Here is a 19,191-nt window from a genome sequence, read left to right as displayed (position 1 = left end):
TACTGGACTAGTTTTGCTAAGACTGAAGTATCTGTGAGCCCATCACAACATTGTCCTGCCAGCCTCAGGAGCCTCTAGATAGAAAATCTATTTGTACCATGATAAAGGTGTCAGGCATTTGTGGGTCTTGGGGGCTCTGGTAGGGGTTTACAGAGGTGATCCCATTCTACCCATAGATAGAATATATTTCAATTGGGTCTGCTGTCCTCCCTCACAGAATGTTTGTCTTCTACCTCTCAACCTGCTGATGCTTTCCCAGTACCATGGACATGCATGTTTATTGTAACAGTTTTCAAAAGCAGTCTTAGTCTTTCTGTAATTTGGCCATTCTCTGACATTTGACAGCCACTAGGGTATCCTGGCATGGTGACTGTGGGCTCTGGTCTAGGGCTGTCTGGGGACATGGGAGTTTGCATGGGTGATGTGGGAGATGGAGGCTAGGTAGGTCTCATGGTGTTTTTGTGATGGTTCAGCATCCTCCACAACCAGCTCCTGAGTGAGCGAACTCAGTTGAAGAAAAAAGTGAGCATGTTGAGAGAGGAGAACCAAAAGCTATGGAGGGAGCAAATTTCACTGCAAGAGTCCTGCGAGAAGGTGAAGAATCTCTGTGAAGAGACCGATGAGAAGATCTATGAGCTATGTGACGAGGAGGATAAGGTAGGCTGCAGCAATGTGGGCAGGCTGTCCACCATCAGTAGTAATACACACACACACACACACACACACACGTGATCATCCACCCACTTTTCCAGTAGCTCACTAACATCCTGTCTAGTTGTTGATTTCTGTGATTATTCCAAGACTTTCTAAGGATTTAGCATCTTGTGAGATCAATGGTTGGAAACAGCTTTGAAGGAGGAAATCCCCGTGTAAATGTCAAAGGGGTGGTTCTTGTCTACATTTTTTATCTTCTCTCATGTTTCATCAGTTCAACCTCTTTCCCTCCTCCCAGTCATTCACCCCCTGCTCCCCAGACCCCGGGTCCACTCCTCCTTAATTTTCCTTCAGAAAATAGCAGTCCTCCCATGGTTATTTGATCTAATTATTAAAATAACATCAAACCTGGGCTTTGCTCATGTTTGTTACACATTCTAACAATGAGATATATCACCAAATCCTTTTAAAGTCTTGAGATATGATCATACTACATTCCAAAGATAAGCTTTGAACTCACAGTGTAGTTCAGTCCAGACTTTAATGTTCAGTCCTTCTGTCTCAGTCTCTGAGTAGCTAGGATTAAGGGTTTGCATCACAAGCTCAAACCTAGTCTAAATACTTAAATTAAAATTGATGCTTAAACCAAATGTCCAAGGTCAGTAGATTATACGTTTGTGTTTTTAAGACATAGGTGCTAAATTATAGTCATCTCAAAAGCATCGGTGAAAATATAATTTAAGATGCTTTATCATTAGTAGACAGGTAGCTTTAAGATGATTAACATAAAGGTAGCTTTCATTCATTTAACCATTCAACAGTCTATGTTGGGAGTCCCATAAATGCCAGGAAGTAAGCTATACCTGAAGCAAACAGATAAGATATCTGTCCTGAAGGAACTGATGAAGTTATTACCTTTAATTCATCTCTTACATTATAGCTGGTGTCTGCTCAGTGCAACCCTCCAGCTCTCATTGCGTTTGAGACCTCCAGGAGCAGAGGATTTTCCTGCAGGAGGCAGAATCTAACCCTTACTAAGGATCTGTCTATAAATTTTACTCTTCACAGAAAAGGCAATTTTACCTCCTTCCCACTAGCCATGGCCTATGAATCCCAGCTATAAGTGAAAAATATTATATGCCATCGAATCATAGGGATTCCTGCTCCTTGTTAATATTTTAGAGGAAGAAAATTTTAAGCTCTCCTTTTGGGTAGAGATTACATAGGTAATAACTATGTTTTAAAGTGTTGTAACTCTTCAACGATTCACATATTTTTTATTGAGTGAACATTTCTTTTTATTGAAAATAAATTATTCTCACATACCATAGTTTTTTCTATGGCCACTTCTCTCAGCTCCTATAAACCTCTCTTTTCCCAGATCTGCTACCCTTTGTTTTCTTTCCAGAAAAGAACAGGCAAGCATGATAAAACAAGAAAAAGGCCTTCATACAGAGGCTGGACAAAGCTTTCCAATAGAAGGAAAGGCATCCCAAGAGCAGACAAAAGAGTCAGAGACACACCACACCCACTCCCACTATTAAGAGTCCCACCAAAACACCAACATATATGCAGAGAACGTGGTGCAGACCCATGCAGGCCCCATACAGAACTCTGTGAGCCTATGTGAGCCCTGTTTACTTGATTCAGTGTGCCATGTTCTCCTAGTGCCCTCCAGCCCATCATTCCCGCTTACTCCTAAAATCCGCCCCCCCCCCATTTCTTCTGAAAGTTTTCCTGAGTTCCAATGGGCAGGACTGATAGAAAGTTCGAATTTAGATACTTACTTCCACACAACTACTGCTAGAGAAAAGCTCTCTGATGAGGATCAGCAAGGCACCAATCTATGAGTACAGCAGAACATCGATAGGAATATTAGTAATCAGTTCATTGATTTTTTTTAGTTATGTTTGCTTCTGTGCTATGTCTCTGGGCTATTTGGTCTCCAGATTTTAGCCATCCAGGGATTATAGGGCATGGACAGCCTCACCTTGCATGAGCCTCAAGTTAAGCCAGACATTGTATGGCCACTCTCTCAAGTTCTGCACCAACAGTGCCCCAGCATAACTTGCAGGGAGGACAGACTGTAAGTCAAGGTTTTTGTGGCTGAGTTGATGTCATGTTTCTCTTTCTGTAACCTGCAGAGTACCTTCCCATGCCAAAGAGACTAGAGCATATGGGTGAAGGCTCCATGCAGGCAACAACTTGCTCTCTCTAGGGTCAATGATGTGTAGATGTTGTCCACAACAATGGGACCCCACTGTTAGTTTTCAGAGAGCAACACTCTGTCCTAGCATGAGCCGGAGCTGTATAGGGATCTCCACAGAATCCCCTCCAGCCAAATATTCAACTGAATGCAATCCAGTCTCAGCAGTGGAAGCCTTTCTTGGCTACAGAAGATGGTCAGTTCAGACTCTGTATGTTCCACTACTAGGAGTCCTCACTAGGATCCTTCATATAGATTACAGGAAGTTTTATCTGTACTAGCTTTCCATAGCAGCCTCTGGGAGCCTCCCAACTTCAACACTCTCTCTCCACACTCTCTCCCTCCATCCCCCCCCCCCTACAGGATCCCTTTCAATTCCCTCCCAACCAAACCAAAGTTTACTGGCAAAATCTAATCTATTTTCTTTTCCCAGGGAAATTCTTCTGTTTCCTCTAGTGACCTTCTCTTTACCTAACTTTTCTGGGTTGTGGAAAGTGGCTTGATTATCAATTACTTAACAACTGATGCCCACTTATAAGTAAATACATATAAAATGTGTTTTTCAGGATCTCAGATATCTCTGTCAGCATGAGTTTTTTCTAGCTCCACCCATTTGCTTATAATAGCAATTGGATATCACTTTTCACACAGCCAAGTAATATTCTCTTCTGTAAATGTACTGCCCGTTCTTTATCCATTCTTTCATTGAGGGACATCAAGGTTGTTTCCAGTTTCTGGTTATTATGAATAAAGCCAGAGTGAAGATATTTGAGCAAGTGTTCTTGTGATAGTATAGAGCATCCTTTAGATATATGTCCAAGAACGGTGTACCTAGATTTTGAGGTAAATCAGTTCCCAATTTTCTGAGGAATCGCCATGTTGATGCCATAGAGGCTGGTCAACTCTGGACTCCCACTAGAAATGGAGGAGTGTTTCCTTTGCTACAAATCCACACCACCATAAGCTGTCGTTCGTGCCATTGATCTTAGCCATTCTGACAGGTGTAAGGTGGAATCTCAAAGGAGTTTTTGGTTCAAATTCCCCTGAAGGGTAAGAATGTTGAACATTTCTTTAAGTGTTTCTCAGCTATTTGTGATTCTTCTTTTTTTTTTTCTGTTTCTATCTGTACCACGTTTCTTAATTGAACGATTTGGTTTGTTGATGTCTAGTCTATTGAATGCTTTATATATTTTGGATATTAGCCCTCTGTCTGATGCGAGTTGATGAAAATCATTTCCCATTCTGTAAACCTCTATTTTCTCCTACTCATGGTGTTCCTTGCCTTTTAGTTCCCTGAGGTCCTTTATTAATTGTTGATCTTATTGCCAGTGTTCTCTTCAGAAATCATCTCCTTTGCTGGCATGTTCCAGCTATTCCTTATATTCTCTCCTGTCTGTTTTTGTGTTGAGGTCTTTCTTCATGAAAGGGTCAAAGATTTTTTGGTATCTAGGAAGATGACCACCATATGATTTTTCTTCATTTTATATGGTAGATTACATTGACTAATTTTCATATGCTGAACTATCCCTACATCTCTAGGTTAAAGACTGCTTGATCGTAATAGATGATCTTTTTGAAATATTCTTGGATTTGATTTACAAGTATTTTATTGAGTACTTTTTCATCTATGTCCATAAGGGAAATTGGTCTGTAAGTATCTTTGTTGAGTCTTTCTGTGGTTTGGGTATCAAGGTAACTGCGACCTCATAAAATGATTTGGGCACTGTTTCTTCTGTTTTTATTTTGCAAACTAATTTGAGGAGTATTGCCATTAACTATTCTTTTAAAGTATGGTAGAATTTTGTGCGATAGCCATTTGACCCTGGGTTTTTTTTTTGTGGGGTGAAGGGAGGCTTTTAACAATGGCTTCTATTTCACTGGGGAATGTAGGTCTATTTATTTATCTGATTTTAATTTAACTTTGATAAATGATTCCTATTGAGAAAATTATTCATTTCTTATAGATAATCCAGTTTGATGAAGTACATGATTTAAAGTATGTCCTTGTGATTCTCTGGATTTCCTCGGTATCCGTTGTTATGTCCCTATACGGTTTCTGATTTTATTAATTTGGATATTCTTTGCCCATCTTTATTTAGCTTGGATGAGGGTTTATCTATCTTATTGATTTTCTCAAAGAACCAATTCTTTCTTTCACTGATTTTTGTACAATTATCTTTATTTCTATTTTATTGGTTTAGCTGTCAGTTTGATTATTTCTTCTGGTCTAATCCTCTTGGACATATTTCCTTTTGTTCAATAGCTTTGAGGTGTTACTATTAAGTATGATATCTTCCCATTTTTCATGTAGGCACTTAGTGCTCTTAGCACTACTTTCATTGTGTCCCATAAGTTTGCGGAGGTTATGTATTCATTTTCATTGAATTCTAGAAAGTCTTTAATTTCTTTCTTTCTTTATTTTTCGGTCCACTTTTCATTCAATATAGAGATCTTCAATTTCCATGAACTTATATATGCTTTCCTTTCTTTAGTTGTTGATATACAGTTGTATTCTCTAATGGTCTGATAGATACAGGGAATTATTTCAATTTTTCTGTTTCTTTTGAGACTTGCTTTATATTTAAGTATGTGGTCAGTTTTGGAGAAAATTCTTTTAGATGCTGTTTAGAAGGTGCACCCTTTTGTGTTTAGGTAGAATGCTCTGTAAATATCTGTTAGGTTTATTTGGTTTAAAACTTCAGTTAATCCAGAGTTTATTAATTTTGTCGGCATGACCTGTACACTGATAACATGGACATTGGTGAGACTGAGATTATTATTGGTAATGATTTCCATATTAGCATGTGGAAATCAATATGTGTTTTAAGCTATCGTAATGTTTATCTTAAAAATTTACTTAGGGCATAGATGTTAAGAATTGAAATGATGGCCAGGTGGTGGTGGTGCAGACTTTTAATCCCAGCTCTTGAAAAACAGGGAAGCAGATCTCCTTGTGCTCAAGGCCAGCCTAGTCTACAAGAGCTAGTTCCAGGACAAGCTCCAAAGCTATGGAAAAACCCTGTCTCGAAAAATTAAAAAAAAATTAAAATGTCATCTTTGTGGTGTGTCCTTCCCCATGTCTTTTGATTAATTTTGGTTTGAGGTCGATTTTGTTAGGTATTAAAATAGCTACACCAGCTTGTCTTTTAGGTACATTTGCTTGGAAGATTTTTTTTTCCAATTCTTTACCCAGAGGTAATGTCTATAATTGATGTTGAAGTTTGTTTCTTGTATGCAGAAGAAAAATGGATCCTGTTTCTGCATCCATTCTGCCATTCTGTGTATTTTTATTAAGGAAATGAGACCATTGATACAGAGAAATATCAAATGATTAATTCTTGTAATTTTGCTGAATGTGTATGTTCTTGTACATGTATATCCAGAAGTGTGCATTGAGGAGTGTGTGTGTGTGTGTGTGTGTGTGCATTTGAGTGTTCAACCCTCCACTAAGAACATAATCTTCTAATGAACAGAAACAGGATATATTGGAGGAAAGACGACAATCCCTGCTGAAGCTGAGGGATCTGGTCACCAAACATATAGAATTGGCAGAAAAGCTGCAGAATCCCTTCGCTGTCTCCCAGATGAGGTAGGATCCCAGGCCACGAAGAGGGAGTTATATCAAGTAGTTCCCCAGTACCTGAATCTCTGTCCTATTTATGTTCCTGGACATTTGCATGATTTTTCAGTCAAAGCCAGGGAAAGAACATCTGAGAGTATTGGGCTGGCTCAGTCAACAGAAATGTCTGCACAGGAAGCAATATGTGTTATCCTTAATCTTTCTCAATTGTGTGCACTTCTTCAATTCTGAGTGCTCTCGTGTGTTCTGAGTGCATTGATCCTTCCTATGGTAGTCCTAGACCTAATAGAGGCAGTGTTAATTGTGGAAGATGGTGTCTCCTCCTGCCACTTTATTTTCCTCCAGGAGTATCACCTTTAGAGATAAAATCCTACACTTGGGCAGATTAGCATACAGCACCTTCTTATTGATTATGGGTTCTCTGCAGTTTGCATCTGCTTCCTGTAAGAAGGTTTCTCTGGAATTAAAATCACATTTAGAGTTTGATATGTTGAATCCAAGGAAGTTTCTGTGCTGAAGGAATAAGCCCAGCCTTCACTGCAGTGTTGTATTTGCTCCTCTTCAGGGCCTCATACAGTTAATTTCCCAGGTTGCTCACAGTTTCCTGGCATCTGTTCAAGGCCTGTGACCCAGACATTGCTATACTGCTGTTTTTTTTCAAAAGAATGTATCTAAACTATTGGAGTAATGGGCTGTTTTTCTAGTTCACCACAGTGTGTATTTCTCAGCTCACTTTCTAGCAGTTTTAGAGGTGGAGAAAAAAAGAAACTCAGGTGCTGTCTTATCCTTGAAGAAGCAAGGAGTGAATGAGCCCAGCTCAAATGTAATGCTGGATTTCCCAGTTGAGTAGAGCTGGTGGGAGCTCAAAAGCTGACAGGGCAGGTCCTTAACAGACCTGTGTCCCAGCTGTTTTCCTCCCCTAATATGAAAACCTCCAGCATGATCTAGCCACAGTCCAGGATGAGAGCCTCCTGCAGACAGACCTGCTGCAGCAGGAGCCGTGTGTGTGCCAGGCCAATGAGCCACCATTAACTCCTGTCCCCTGAAACCTTGGCATTCATGGGGTGGGTTTTCTTCCTTGATGTTTGTTTCCCATGTGTGGACAGTCCATGGTTTTGTCTAGGCTGTGGTCCAATGAGGCTTCCTATGCATCTGATTGCCTTTCCTTCTCTGACAGCTCCGCTTTGGAGAACTGAGGAGGCTGAAGGAAGCTTCACACATTCTCCACTCGAGCAGCAACACCTACTGAGAAGCAGACCCCTCCTTGTAGCTGTGAACAAACGAGTAAGAAAAATCTCCACCTACTGCAGGGGATCCATCGCCAATGTGATTCAAGTTCTGTTGGCCCACTATTCCTGGAGAAAGGAAATCATGAGAAAGAAACCTGACATTCAGAGGACCCACCAAGAATGACTCCAGATCCCGACATTGGTCAGCAGGTGGACCCTGAGTGGCACACAGCAGCATGGGGAGGATATGCTGCTGAGCAAGGCTTCCTCTGTCAGTTTCCTCTCCATGTCTTTAGTAAGCCGGCTGAGCCCTCCATATGTGGTGAGGACTCTCACGAGAAAGAGTGTACTGATGCCATGCTGTAGTCTGTGCACACCACAGGGAAAAGAACAGGATTCCCTCTCCTGTGAGTGCTGAGGGAGACTCCATGTCACAGGAAAGTGTTGGTGAAGATAACGCAGTACAGAGACTACAGCATCCCTCACCTGTGTTACTCATTGATCATCCATAAAGAAAATGTCAAGGGATTCTCCAATTTCACATACTGGACTGGCATGTCAGTCCTGAGAAAGGGTCTATAGAGGAGGTTTGGTCACCTTTGGTGTCTTTAGAAAGCCAGATGCTCTCGATTGATTTTTTTGGATCTAGAGCCAGAGACTATTTTTAGCTTAATTGGAGCAAGGGTTCTGGTTTGGGTTTGGTTTTCATTTGTTTGGATATTTTTTTCTTTGCTTTGGTTTAAATTTTGTTGTTGGTTTTTAAATAATTTATTCTTGTTGTTTTAATAGTTGGCTAAGGCTCTACCCTGTATATACTGACTACCCTTTCTAAAGTTCCTATTGAGTATAATGAGTATTTTTATGAATAAAATCAATTTTCGACTCCTCGGTTTTACAGCCTTTCTTGAATCAGATGTGGGGTTGCTCTCCTGTGACTACAGAACTCATGGGCAGAGATGGATTTCTGCACATTCCAGGAGCCTTGGTTACACAGCGGTTTCACATCCAGGCAGGTCTACACAGGTCTACACAGGAGGGTAGTACCTTGGATGTGGTTGGCCTGATCTATTCCTGTCTTTACTACCAAGACTTTATGTTACAGTCAGATTTAAGAGAATGTCATGAAGAAGGGATCTGGAAAGAAAGGAACTCCTCGTTCTGCACTACATTAGTTCTATCCTGGTGTCCAATCACAAGTGCACATTGTGATCCTGGGATAGCAAACCACTGAAAGTTGCCTTTGAAATGCATGAGCAAAGGGTGCCCACAGCAGAGGGGAACTGCTGAGCTGCAAGTTTGGATTCTGGAGATGCCTTCCAACCTCTCACTCCTAAACCATGTCTGTCACATGCGGAAGCTGTAGAGTAAGGTCCTGCTCCAACACTGTCATCTACTTACAGTAGGAATATTGGGAACAGAGTCAGAAGGATTCATTCAAAGCTCTGAAATGGTCCCACCCATTGGTTTATGTCACAAAACAGTTGATAAAATTCCATAAGACTGTTTCATATAGGTTACTCAAAACATCATTTCATCTGCTAAATTTAAGAAGTGTGAGTTTAGGGTTTAGAGAGATTGTTCGGTAGTTAAGGGCACTTGGGTTTGGTTCCCAGCTTCATAAGGGGGCTCACATCCTTTTGAATCTAAAATTCCAGGGGACCCAATACCTTCTGACCTCAGCACCAAGCATGCATGTAGAGCATATACATGCAACGAAAACATTCACACACAGGCATACATGTAAAAATAAATGTGAGTGTTACAAACTAACTTAATGCTAAAATGCAGATGAGAAACCTCATCTACTTTTACTATTAAATAATATCTCCAGCTTTTTCTCAGGCTATCTCAGAATTTAGCATACTACATTTGCATCAAATACCAAGGTTGCTGATTTTATTTTTTCTCATAAGACCCTAGAGTACAAGCTTGATTATAAATATACAACAGTATAAAAAGTATAAAAAAGTACAAGAAAAGGGAGGGAAATGGAGAAAAATGTATAGCTCAATAAAAACAATAAAAAATAAAAAAGGTACAGTTATCATAAATGCTTCCTCTTTATTTAACGTTAATTTGTAGACTTGTTTCAATGCTATTTTTCAGTGCGAATTACGATAAAGAGCAGGACAGATCTGAGTCATCAGAACTTCGGTAATGCTGTAGCATTTCAAAATATTTCGCTATCTCTGGGGGAAGGTCATGCTACTGAATTATGACAAATTGTCATGAGAAGTAATAGTGTACCCAGACATTTTAAAATGCGTAACCACCTGCCTCTCCACAGAAAGACTAGACGACATGTGCTTTATCATACAACAGTCCCAACTCTGTCCCCGGAAATCCTCCTAATTTCATTTATTTGGTGGTGTTAAACAATTCAAAAGACTCTTTACAGCACCGTCCAGCTCTCCTATGAAATACTCAGCATCCTAAATAATCTGTACACTTTTTTCTTGCAGTAAACTAAGCACTGGCTTAGAGTTTGGTGGGTGGGCGGATGGGTATCCAATTTAAAACTGCATTAGAAACTATATTTTGGCAGGATGGTAGGTATCCAAGTTAAAAATAGAAAGGTCAGTGTGTTATTTTGTAGTCTTTTCAAAGTTTAAATTGTTCTTTATCCCCTTCTACATGATGCTCAGTCACCACTCCTGAGTGGAGATGGGAGAGGCTTCTCATGAGCTGCTTTCTACTGCTGCAGCAAGACTTGAAGACATATGGATCATTGAGGACTTCCCCAATTTGGCCCTTATACAGAATCCCACAACATATTTTCTGTCTTTTTGGGTAGGTAATATACAAAATGTAAAACCTTGAGTATTATTAGAGCTAGAAGTCATCTCTGTATCCGAAATGTCATCTCACTGGTTACTGTAGCAGGGAAACTGAATTGCAGAGCACTTGAACTGTGTTGGGATTTTGATGGGGATTGCATTGAATCTCTAGATGGCATTTGGTAGGATTGCCATTTTTATTATGCTGATCGTAACTATCCAAGAGCATGGGAATTCTTCTCATTTTCTGGTATCTTCTTCAATTTCTTCAAAGACTTTCTCAAATATGTCTTTCACTTCTTTGTTTAGGGATACCCCCAAGATATTTTATGTTATTTGTGGCTATTATGAAGGGTGATGTTTCTCTGGTTTCTTTCTCAGCTTCTTTATCATTTGTATATAGGAGGGTTACTGATTTTTTCTGAGTTGATCTTAGATCCCCCCACATTACTGAAGGTATTTATCAGCTGTAGAAGTCCCCTAGTAAAGTTTTGGGGTCACTTATGTAAACTATCATATCATCTGCAAATAACAAAAGTTTGACTTCTTTCTTTCCAATTTGAATCCCCTTGTTCTTGTTGTTGTTGTTGTTGATGAATTATTGCTCTAGCCAGAACTTCAAGAACTATGTTGAATAGTTATGAAGAGAGTGGACAGCCTTGTCTTGTTTCTGATTTTAGTGGAATCGCTTTGAGTTTCTCTTCATTAATTTGATGTTGACTATCTGCTTGTTGTCTATTGCTTTTATTGTGTTTAGATATGTTTAAAATCATTTTATTTTGCTTCTTCTGGGGTAGGTTGATCTTAATCTTCCTGATGTATGGCTACTGGGTTCTGGTGTTACCATGTTGATTTCTAGGCTGTTGGATGAATTCTTGCATTGGCACCTACCCATCTCTCCCTTCAATTGATGCCGTTATTGACTTTACATATTGGTCTAATTCTTACCGTGGCTGTTTGTGTCTTGGAAACTGTTCTTTGTCTGTTCTGTACTGTCACTGTCTCTGTTGCAGGGGTATTTGTGCAGCCTACCTGGAGAAAACTGTCCTGCTGGCTGGCAAGAAAAACTGAGGTAGGTGGCAGAGGCTTCCAGGGATTTGCCCTGGTTTGGAGAGCCTAAATAGTTTGGTGTCCTTCTGGGTGGCTGTCACTCACCTGATTGCTTCTGTATAGTAGCAGGCTGTGTTTCACCTTTCCACTGAGGTTGCATGGGGGATATGGCAGTTTGGGGGCAGGGTGGGATTTGTAGCTTACAGGGTCTGATGATCGGGGTGGGGATAATGGAGAAGCCTACTTACAGGAACCTCTCCTGTCTACTGGCTAATGAAGCAGAGGCAGGTGTGGGAGGGGCCCAGGGTTTTGCCCCAGTATGGAGGGCCTGGAGAGAGGATGTCCTGCCAGCTGGCTGGTCACTCACTTCTTGGTCTTCTCTCTGTAGCAGCAGGCTGGGCTTCATTATGTTCTGATATTTATCTTCTTCTATCTATATGCTTTTTTTCTCAGGCTACTTCGTCTATAGTTCTCCATGTTTCTGTTTCTTCTGAGGTCTCTTTGTGCCTAAATTTCATATTATAATCTGAAAATATATTTCAGCATTCCCTGGATCTTGACGGACCATTGCTCTGTCTGCTGTTTCCTCTATTCTAGTAAATAGGAGCTGGTAAAATGTACTGAAGTAATGACATAGGGGAGAGGCGGAATCCAATACACTTAAAAAGCCCCACCAGTCACCAAATTCTGTTTTTACCACGTGTCTCCTTCTATAGAAAACAGGCTCATTTAATAATGTTTGTATTCTCACAGTAGCATTTTACTTATTTTATTGTATGGGGGGAATCTGGTAAAGGTAATCAGATACGTTGTTCATTATCTCATGTGGACGTTAGACAATGTTAGAGGGGTACTTAATGCAGATAGTCAGTCCCCTTGTATGCAGCACCCTCTCATACTGTATAATCTGAAGTAGTTTGGACTTTGTTTTTCTTGCCAGCTGGTGTCCCTAAGCAGGCTGGTCTTACTTGTTTCTCATCCGTCTTTAACATTTTATGAGTGATTTGCTCCTACACTTAACTTTACCATAGGTTTTTTCTTTTCATTTCTGTCACCATGGTTATGTAATTGTCTCACAGCTTTCTGTGTAGTAGCTCTCTACGATCTTTTGTCACAATCATTTCCCCAAACATTTACTATTGTTTGTTTTTCCTCTTAGAGGAAGCAGATTCATTTCTAATTTTTATAATTAATTATTTGTTAATGTGCACCATTCATTATAAAATCTAGCTACAAACTAAGCAGAATATAATATAAAGTAAAATTGAGAATTTAGTTTTGTTTTTTGATGATGCTTAGTGATTTGGATTCTCAATAACTTAGACTTGCCTACTAGCTATTTACTGATAAACAGAGAAAGGTCTCAAATATACTGTTGGGAATGCAACACTTTTACGTAAGGAAAAGTAATACCTTTTACACATGGCACTTTTTGTGATGTTAAAAGGCATGTAATAATTTGCTCGAGGATATAACAACTAAATTATGTTTATTGTAATCAACACTAAGTTAAGTATGTTGGTTGATGTTTTTCTCCTGCTTTAGACTAAAGTGTATTAAAAAGTAGTATATTTCATTTGTGTATAAAGGTGCATCTGTGAACCCATGTCTGCAGTACTAGAGTGTGAAGACAACAGAACCCTTGCTTTGTACAGGTCCCTCTCTTCCTTCACATCCTCAGTACTAGCTGTATCTTTTTCACTGATCCTTAAAGGTTTAAGTGAAAATAATATAGACTGTGAATGTAACAAGTCAGATATTAACAAATGTGGAACAATTCCCACCAGCTTTGCACTAATCCCTGCTAGGCTGCACCAGGCCTAGCTTTGGAGTTAGCACATAGGAACTTCTGTTTTCTTATTGTTTTTGTTGGATTATTTTATCCATCATTTTGCTCAAAGATAATGGCTACCATTAAAGTCAACATATGTTACTTTTAGAAAAGTGACTGATATTACTTGATTCACTCAGGAAGATTCTTTTGATCAGAGAATTGAGCTTGTTGATATTTAAAGGCATTATTATCATATTGTAGGATCTGGATGGATCAATGGCACCAGAAGAACATTACACATAGAACCAAATGAGCAGGGTCCATCAGGACTCACAGAGAATAAAGTGGCAATCTTTGATCCTGCTGTGGATTGGCACTAAGTTTTCGGCATGCATATATGTCATGGTTGTTTAGATTGGGTATTTGTAGAACTCCTAGGAGTGGCAGTAAAAAGGGCCAAGTGCCCGATTTATCAGTATGCATTCGCCCGAGGCAAACCCGCCCCCTAAAGGGGCTGGTTTAACCCTACATCTCCCCCTTTTGTCTAAATAAGACAGAACTAAACCAAATAGAACTATAAACAATAATAACAAATGATAAATATAACAAACAATATTGAGAATAAAAGTTTTGCTAGACATTCTATCTCAAGGAGTCTAAATAATGTAGAGAGTAACTACAATTAAATAATCTTCAACTCCATCAAAGATCTGAGAAGGTAATAAATATTACTTAACAAATGAGAGATATTCAAAATGTGCAACAAATGACAGAGACAACTGACTACCTGGGCAATCACCCAAAGTCTCATTTGCAATGTTGAGTCAACCAACTTTGGCTAAGGCCTAACATAACTGACATACCATTATCAAATGCAAGGAACTTTCTTAGAATTATCCTACCCTGTCTTGGCAAGATAAGACAATCCTGTTTCATATCTTAGTCAGTAGTTGAGGTATGGGCTTTTCTTAACTTAAAGGCCAGTTCTGCCAAGAAGACAAGCTCCCAGTGGAGTGCCTTTGGTGCTCAACGTTCTCTTGGGAGTAGAGTGGTGTTGCCAGGAGTAATTGTGTCTCGTTGGCACAGAATTCTAGGTTAGATTAAAGGCCGTTTTCTACAGCTTGTTAAAGAGGCTGAAGATTATACTATCTATACTAAATATAATCTCTATGTATCTAAAAAACCTGATTAACCTAAAAATAAATATGACAAACATATAATTCTCAATACCTATCTAATTTGAAAACTAAGAGAATAAACAACTGTGCAATATATGAAGACAATGATCTTCACCTGTAAACAATGTCATTACATATCAAATGTAAACAATGTTATTACATAAATAGTATCAGAGGTAGAAATGTACATTGTGATATGATAGATGTATTCATACAATATAAGCATACTCTTATACAAAAATAGAGGTAGGAACACTCACATTCAATATTCAATATATCAATATACAAGAAACAGTACCAATATAATTTTCTAAAAACAGTAAGTCACAAATACCAATCATCCCATCAAACCAGTTAATCCCCCCCTTTTTTAATATACCCCTAATTCCATAAAATATCTCCCCATCCCCTCAACCCTAAACCAACCACTAAAATATGTCCCTAACCCTGTGGGCAAACTCTGTTGGGAGAGGGGACGTAGTCCTCTTAGATTGCTTCTAGCTGACATGGGGGCGACGTTCTTCTCAGGGGCCCCTGTGAAAGCAAATGATGGTAAAATTCCCAAATTAACCTTTGACCTAAGAAAAATTATAACTAGTCTCTGAGGGTTTTGAGAAGGTCTGGCCAGAGTGTTGTCAAAAATGTGCATCATTCAAAATTGTCTCCTGCAGTTGGTACCAAAAAACAGGTCTAATATTAGCACTTAAAAAAATTCATGACGTCATAAAAACCAGATTGAGTTGATGTTGTGGGGCCCCATCTTCATCCTGGAAACTTCAAAGATTACTGTAGGAAAATATGTTGCTTGTTATGGGAAATTTAAACATTAACAACAAGGACATATACTGACATATAAAGAAAGACAGATATGAGGAAAGGCAAAGAAAGTTTATCAAGTATAAAATTATTCTTATTCTGTCCCATTTCATGGCTCCTGACCTGAGACAGAAACTCTGAAATATCTCTTATCAACAGGCTTGGAATTGAAGAGGGACCGAGCCATAGTCCAACTCCAAAACCAGCTCTACACATTTATAAAGAAGTGTTCAATAAAACATATAAATATATATATAAAAAAATCAATACTTACAGAATGTATAGAATTTTATTGTTGATACTTAGTGGGTCGTAACTATTTTCTATCCAAATTCTTTGAAGATGAGTATTTTCCTGTGGAGATAAGAAAAGAACCCTCCCCCAACCGATCTGTAAACCTTACCCTCAGTATGCTCGCCATCCTTGTGAATGAATTGTTATTTATCTTTTCCAAGTGACTTCTTTTCTTCAAACCGAACCTTTATTAATTTTGACGGTATCCATAATTTTTCCTCACCTGTGGAGATAAGAGCAAAACCCCTTCCCCAACGCAGCACATCTCCTGGCTTCCATTGTGAGGTCATCACATCCTTGAAATAAACTGATTGATTTAGTTCAGCAGACTTTTCCATTATCCAATGTCTTTCTGCAACCGTTGTTCCCTTCTCATTAGCGTTGAGAAAATTCAAGGTTAACAAAGCATTATGTAACCTATTTCTGGGGGTGTTTTCCACCCCTTTCTGTTTGCTCAACATATCCTTTATAGTTCGATTTGATCTTTCTATGACTGCTTGACCTGTAGGATTGTATGGTATACCTGTAACATGCTTGATATTGTAATAATCAAAAAACCATTTCATTTTCCTAGAGACATAAGCAGGACCATTATCCGTCTTTATTTGTGTAGGTATACCCATGATAACCATGACTTCTAATAAATGAGTGATTACTGAATCAGCTTTTTCTGAACTTAAAGCAGTTGCCCACTGAAAGCCTGAATAAGTGTCAATGGTGTGATGAACATATTTTAATTTGCCAAATTCTGCAAAGTGGAACACATCCATCTGCCAGATTTCATTCCTTTGGGTGCCCTTTGGATTAGCCCCTGCAGGCAGTGGCGTTTGGTTATAGAAAGAGCAAGTAGGGCATTTCTTTACAATCTCCTTAGCTTGTTGCCATGTAATTGAAAACTCTTCAAACCTTTGTTATTAACATGATATTTTTTATGAAATTCAGAGGCTTGTAGCACACTACCAATCAATCATTAATCAATTTCTGCATTACCTTGTGCTAGAGGACCTGGCAGACCCGTATGGGATCGGATGTGTGTTATGTACATAGGGCAAAGCCTGTTCCTGATCAAATCTTGAACCTGGAGAAACAATGAGGTTAGTTCAGTATCATCAGGTATAAATTCAGCAGTTTCAATATGTAAAATAACTCTTTCTGTGTATTGTGAATCTGTAACTATATTAATAGGTTCTTTAAAATCCCTTAGCACCATAAGAATGGCATATAATTCTGCCTTCTGGACAAAATTATACGGACTTTGTTCCACCTTACCCAAGTCTTCTGATTTGTAACCTGCCTTCCCTGATTTATTGGCATCAGTATAGAATGTATGGGCTCCAGTTATTGGAGCATCACGGACGATTCGAGGAAGAATCCAAGAAGTTCTCTTTATGAAGTTAAGCCTCTTGCTTTTTGGATAGTTGTTATTAATGTCTCCCAAAAAATTAGCACAAGCTCTTTGCCATGGTTCATTATCTTCCCATAATTTCTTTAGTTCATCAGCAGTGAAAGGTTTGCATCCCAAAAGTCATGACAGCCTGTTTTATTTCCTTGAGATCATTCATACAGACAGGCTCCCATGTATCCTCCTTGATGACCCTAGGGTTTTTGGAACCAATCATCTTCTCTGTTGTTATTACTGGAAAGGCAGGTAGAGCTGTAGGTAGAGCTTTGTGGAAATTGTCCCGGAGAGATTTACCCACAGATGTAGTTAAAATTTGCCTTTCTACCCTTTGCTCTTCTTCATCAGAATTTAGAAATTCCTCAATCTTTTCAATTCTATTCACCATTGCCTTCTGCAATGTCTGAATCTCCTGTCCAGAATTATGTTCCAAAGCCTTCATTGAGGATTCTAAAGTATGAAGTGTGTCCGTTAGAGATAACATCTCATCTTTGGACATAATTTTTATGGCATAAACCGTGCCTTCTTGTATTGAAAATCTTTCCGTCAATCTGTCATAAGCTTTAGACAAAATCCAATTGTCACATTCAGCAGTTTTGATTCTCTCAGTTAATGTTTCATTTCCTACAGAAAGGGACTGAAACTTACGATCCAAATCAGCTGTTCCCTCTTCCATAGTAATGAATTTCTCCTTAATATTAGCCACTAGCTCATTCGGTAGAGCATGAGACTCTTAATCTCAGGGTTGTGGGTTCGAGCCCCACGTTGGGTGCCAAAGTGTAACAGCGTAAACGAATGCAGTCAGATTGTAAATATATATATATACAGCTTTAATGGCGAAATAGACTTACAGAACCACCGTTCCCACGGAGACCAGGAAAGCAGAAGTAGTGGCTGGGAGCACGCTCGCCAAATTTATAGGCAAACATTAGCCAGAGGCGAACACGCCCCCTAAGGGGCGGGACTTATCCCTACAATCCATTTCTATTAATCTATGTATTTTCACAAGACTGTGATTTACCAATAATGTTCTGGCATCTTTGGTGGCTACTTGACTCTCTTCAAGTCCACCTAGTCTCTCTCTCAACTCTGTTTGGATTTCCTGTCTGATTTTACTCTGTTAAGCCTTTTGCTGAAACAGCTTGATGTTTCAACAACAAATTAAAGGAATACATATACAGAAGGACATCCCACATCATCTCTCTTTTTCATTTCAGTTAAAAAGGACTGTTTTAACTTTGACATAGTAAAATTATATATACAGAAAAATTATCAAGAAAGAATTATAGTTACAATATTTAGTTCATTTGCATTTGGCAGATTAAGGGAATATTCTATCATCTATCTAAACTTGGTGAGTCTAAAGTTTAAAATCGATTTTATTTTATAACATAACTAAGGAAAAATATAACTATCTAGTCTTCAACCCCATCAAAGACCCCAAAGGATATAATATTACCTAAGTAAACAAGAAATGCATTGTAAGCAACTTCTAAAACCCTAGAATTGACATGGACATCATCCTGCCTAAAAGTCACCCAAAGTTCTCATATAACATTGTGGCATCTATCTTTAGCCTATAGGCCCATAATCTTCAGCAGACTTTCCAGTGAATCAGGAAATTTGAAGATCTATTCTGCCTTGTATTGACAAAGCTTCTCATATCTTTCTTCTGTGTCCTGTACAATGTCTGGCAGTTTCTTCTGTGAAGTGGGAACACTAATGATCATCCCATCTTTTCAAAAGTTCAGCAGTCACTTTTCTATGGGTCCCTCATGTCCCTTTCATACAGCACACCATCAAGCAGCCCAGTCAAGTGCAGTTTCTTGCTGAAATGGCTATCTTTGTCACATTGAAGGCAAATTGCATAATGAGTTTCTTCAATGCCCATCAAGCTCTCTGAAGTAATTGGTGCAGCCAGAAGCAGACACGACTCATGGTTGAGAAAAGTCTAAATTTTAAAACCTTTCAAATTCCATATTCTACAGGCCTCTGAAGTGTTAAAGATTATCTATATAACTGAAATATATCTTTATATATCTAGAAAACATAATTAACCTAAAAGTTTGGTTATTATAGATGGTTATCTATTTATCTCTTAATTATACATTACATTTTAAATGAACTGCATCAACATAATATCTTAAACAAGAGTATAAATATATATTATATATAGTATAGTAACTATATATATATATATAAATATATATAGTAACAAAATTGACCTTAAATTT

At 38.7% G+C, this 19,191-nt stretch overlaps 1 protein-coding gene across 1 annotated transcript in view; it reads right to left on the bottom strand.

The window, feature by feature from the left end:
- Positions 1 to 19,191, bottom strand: part of LOC142832944 (uncharacterized) — a 776,034-nt gene that overhangs the window by 23,401 nt on the left and 733,442 nt on the right. The window contains exon 7 of the mRNA XM_075943776.1: positions 18,309 to 18,317. Coding sequence (XP_075799891.1) covers positions 18,309 to 18,317 — 9 coding nt within the window. The remainder of the gene's footprint in view (positions 1 to 18,308; positions 18,318 to 19,191) is intronic.

The sequence above is a fragment of the Microtus pennsylvanicus genome, chromosome 1 (assembly GCF_037038515.1).
Source record: "Microtus pennsylvanicus isolate mMicPen1 chromosome 1, mMicPen1.hap1, whole genome shotgun sequence".
Taxonomy (NCBI): Eukaryota; Metazoa; Chordata; class Mammalia; order Rodentia; family Cricetidae; genus Microtus; species Microtus pennsylvanicus.
Note: the sequence above shows the minus strand (reverse complement) of the source record. Positions and strands in the feature narration are given on the sequence as shown.